The following is a 4,379-nucleotide window of genomic DNA, read 5'->3' on the forward strand; positions in this document are numbered from 1 at the left end:
TCCAGTGCTGCTTTCTGTGCCTGAGATGATTTGAGGATCTACAATTGAGTAATACACATATAAGATCCACTTTTATTAATAGTTAGGGTATTTGAATACATTTTTCAGATTTAACTCCTGAGTTTAGGATCACTTTAAACAAGTCAATGGCAATGGAATCCATTGCCTTTTTGGAATCTCTTTTGTACACCTGTTGGCAATTAAAATATTCTAACTGCTTCTATTGTTTATTTTGTTCTTTAAACAGGAGGTTGTTAGCATTATAGTAGTGGCTGACTGTATCCACTTAAACAGTGTACTGTTGTCTTGCCTTATGGGAGGATACTGTTACAGGACATTCTTCCCAGAAGGTTGCTATTGATGTGTGTGCTTCCTCGTGTAGCATTTACAGTGAATGGAGAGCTGGTTATGAGAACACCTCCGTGCTTCTGCCAGGGATCCTGAACTATGCAGTGCACACAGGATCTGGACTTTTATTTGAGCTCTATACTTATCATTGTCGGGCTTTTGTTTCTTCTACGTCAACTGACTGAACCTGCTGGATATGGGAAGCACGTTCCTAAAAAGTCTGCGCCAAACTTTATTCTGATATCAGCCAAATACGGCTGGTTCATTCAGGAATCACCATCCTTCTTTGTACCTATATTTGTGGTGTTATACAATCAGCGATGGGACACTCTGGGATGGAAGATGCTCTTGGTTATGTTCTGCGGACACTACTTTCAAAGGTAAGAAATAGGTAACATCAGAAATATTGTTATGTTAGTACTCTACTTTCAAAAAGTAACAAATAAGTTTCATCTGAATTATGATATCAGTTCTTTAGTTCACACCACAAGTAGGTATCGTCAGAACTATTAAATATCATTTGGTGTGTTAAAGCTGACCTTACAGGAAAATTTAAAAACTAATTAAAATTTTTGTCTAGGGTACCATCAAAAAGCAGTTATAATTATATTATCCTTCCATCCCCCAGCAGACAACGCTGGTCCTGCATTGTATTTGATGACATCAGAGTTCCTGTAACTGACGCTGTGCGGCTGTGCCAAAGAGAAGCGGCTCCGAAGGGCTGTCACAGAAAGCCTGCGGGAGCGAGGAATAAAATAAATAAGGCTTTTTTTAATATTACCCTATACAAAACAAGCATTTTACCTTCACAGTGCAGGGAAGGGGGGTAGTTTTGAATTTTCCCTGGGGGTAGTTTTCAATTTTCCCTTTAAGCTTTAGCTTTAACTACAAATTGATAACTCTCTTGAGTAGTTGTTGAATGCTAGGAATATACATAACGATAAACAATCAATGAGTTGTAGATTTGATCAAGCCATGAAACCGATTGTTTGACATACAAAATTCAGTAGTTTTGTGGACTGGTCATTCCTTTTCTATGACCAAGATTGTTTATTGATCAAACTATTTGATAAGTAAAATTCTATTAGCAAACACATTGCATTGCTACATGCATGGCCAGTATTACTCTTTCCAAGATAGATTTATTCGAAAGTGCCCAGCTCTGATGGTATATACAGTGGAGTAACCCAGCTTTGTATTCAGCAGATATTTGACGTAACTCCTCATGCCCACTAAACAATGTTTCAACTATTGTTCTGTATTACAGCACGCGTGTTTTCAAGGACAGCGTGTCTGGCTTTTAATCATTTTCATTCCCTACCAAATACTGTGAATGTGTGTTGTGCTCTAAATGAACAGAAGTCTATCAAATTAGAATAGAGGTATCTATTGTGTTATCTTTTTATTTTCTTGCTTGCTGTCCATATTAATTTACCTTATTTGTCAAAATAACACCCACAAAACATATAAGGAATAAACACTACTAAACTTAACTCAGTAAGAATATCTGTCACAGGGAAGCAGCATTGGTAGTCAGAAAATACCACATACCATTGAGAAGTTTAACCAGTAAGTGAACTTTAGGTAAACACCCCACCCTCATTATCACATTTTAAAGTCAAAAAGATCATGTCACTCATAAAGTAAACCTGTCATGTGTTTGATGACTTCCTTAATAAAATGCAAATTGCCAGGCTCTCAATGGCAGCAATATTTGCAGTAGCCTGTTTGCATGCCTGCTTTATTGTCCTGAGTCAATGGCTGAGACTAAACTAATGCCAGACAGTATGCAGTCAGATTGGATTTTCAGAACAAAATCAGCAATGGCATCCTCCATATTTCTCTCGTAACAGCTTTCCTTAAAGGAGAACTATGAGGTGAGTGCTTTCCACTCACCTCATAGTTCTAGCCGACCTGTGACAATGAGACTGTCACAGGTCGGCTCAGTAGATCGGGAGGTGAGCGAACACATAGCGGCGTTCGCTCACCTCTCGATCCTGTCACGGCTCTCTGCTGTGACAGGGGAGGGGCTGGATTCCCCCCTCCCCGCTCCGATCCGCCAGCGCTGACTGGCGGAACGGACGGGGGAGGGAGCGGGTACAGCTGGCTCTGCCTTTAGATAGGCAGAGTCAGCTGTCAGTCACGCAGCTGGGCGGATCCCGGCACAATTGTCGGGATCCGCTTCAGCTGCGGCGTCTCAGTATACCGCGAGCTACAGCTCGCAGTATACTGAGCCTAGGGTGACGGGAGGACGCTAGTTTGTGTCCTCCCGTTACCCTAACGAGAACTATGGGGAAAAGACTTAACCCCATAGTTCTCCTTTAAGTTGTTATAAAAGTGCTGCCTTACCTCTCTTTGTCTTGGTTTCAAACTCAGAATTCTGACTTTTAAACACATAATTTTGACTTTCAAACACAGAATTCTGATTTTCAAACTCAGAATTCTGACTTTTACAGGGTTATTCACAAAAGGGTGAAGAGTTTGGATAAGGCAGGAGAAGTGAGCAATCTAGGACAACATAGCTGATCTGGAAAAATTATCCAATTCAGCTCACTTTGCAGTTCAGCTATGTTCTCCTAGATTGTTCACTTCTCCTGCCTTCTCCAAACTCTTCACCCTTTTGTGAAAATCCCTGTTAAACACAGAATTCTGACTTTCAAACATCATCACCATATAATATATATTTTTGGAAAGAAATCCAATTTTCTAGCCTTGAATAAGAATGCTGCTGTGAGCTCCATCACGTTACATGTTACATGATTAGCCTAGGAAAGATGACATGTTCTCTCATGTTCTCTACTACCAGATGAATTGTGTGTTTTTAAATCATAAGAGATTGCAGAGTCTATTGTTTTTATTCAGACATACAATTTCATTTAGAAAAAAAAGGTTAGCAAGAAGCCAAGCTTTCTTATATAATAAGCAAATATGGATGCTTCCAAATACATACATAATTGCAAACTACATTATATGCCCAAAACTTTACGGATACCTGACCATCACACCTACTGTATGGTCAACAATATGTAGACACTAGGGATGTTCCAATACCGATACTAGTACTTGTACTTGTGAAAATGCCCTGATACTAAGGCCGATCGATACCAGCCCCAGGGCTCAAAATTTCAAGTCCTGAGCTACTAGCCAGGCCTTAAGAGTTACTCGCCACCAGTCGCCCCACCTGACCCCTACCGTGCCCCGCCCTTAACTCCGCCAGGTCAGTGGTGTGACACAGAGAACAGAGATCAGTAACAATGCAGAGTGCAGAGGCCAGTGGTGTGATGCAGAGTACAGAGGCCAGCAGTGTAATGCAGAAAAAACAATGTATCCTCCATGTCCCAGGTGTCCTGCTTCTCCCGTGCTGTCCTTCCAGCCAGTAGCAGCTCTGCAGTCTTCCTCCCAGCCTATGGCAGCTGAGGTGGGCGGAGGAAGCTGCAGGATCCGGTGTTCTATCGAAAGCTCCAACTCATTGAGATCTCCAACTACCTCTGGTGCTCAGAAACACTGGAGCTCTGTGCAGTGAGCTTTCGATAGAACACCGGAGTAAGGACAGCTACAGTGCGGCACTGATTCTACTCCTTCAACAGCAGCGATCGCCGTGTCAGTTCTCTCTTCTCATCAGCCGCTGCCGCTATAGAGCGGCCGAGGAGCAGCGGTATTAGGCATCATTCACACTGCTTAAAGTCATTCCCGCAGCAGCCTGTTCTTCTCTATGGGAGGACGCAGCCGTACGCTCAACTGAACTGCACATTTGCACGGGTGCGGATGTCCATACTAATACGCAGACAGGATGGATCCTATCTGCATCCGAGCACGGACACCTGCACCCGCACGGATGTGTATGGGCCAACGCTAAGCAGTGTGAATGAGGCCTTAGTGTTGCAGGGAAGCCGGGGTCTCAGATGGGCTGTAAAGGATCTCTGGTGGGCTCTGCAGGGTGTCAGGCTGAGACCACCATAGACCCTGCACATTCCAACATAGATCTTGCACTGCCCACCTGAGTCCCTGCAATCCCCACCAGAGACCCCCCC

General features: G+C 43.1%; 1 protein-coding gene across 1 annotated transcript in view; it reads left to right on the forward strand.

Annotated features, from left to right (window-relative positions):
- Positions 1 to 326: 326 nt before the first annotated feature.
- The window catches only part of SRD5A2 (steroid 5 alpha-reductase 2), a 45,281-nt gene continuing 41,228 nt past the window's right edge, over positions 327 to 4,379 (forward strand). The window contains exon 1 of the mRNA XM_018559980.1: positions 327 to 728. Within this exon, the coding sequence (XP_018415482.1) occupies positions 448 to 728 (281 nt within the window). The 5' untranslated portion in view covers positions 327 to 447. The remainder of the gene's footprint in view (positions 729 to 4,379) is intronic.

This window comes from Nanorana parkeri, unplaced genomic scaffold (assembly GCF_000935625.1).
Source record: "Nanorana parkeri isolate BGI_ZX_2015 unplaced genomic scaffold, ASM93562v1 scaffold424, whole genome shotgun sequence".
Taxonomy (NCBI): domain Eukaryota; kingdom Metazoa; phylum Chordata; class Amphibia; order Anura; family Dicroglossidae; genus Nanorana; species Nanorana parkeri.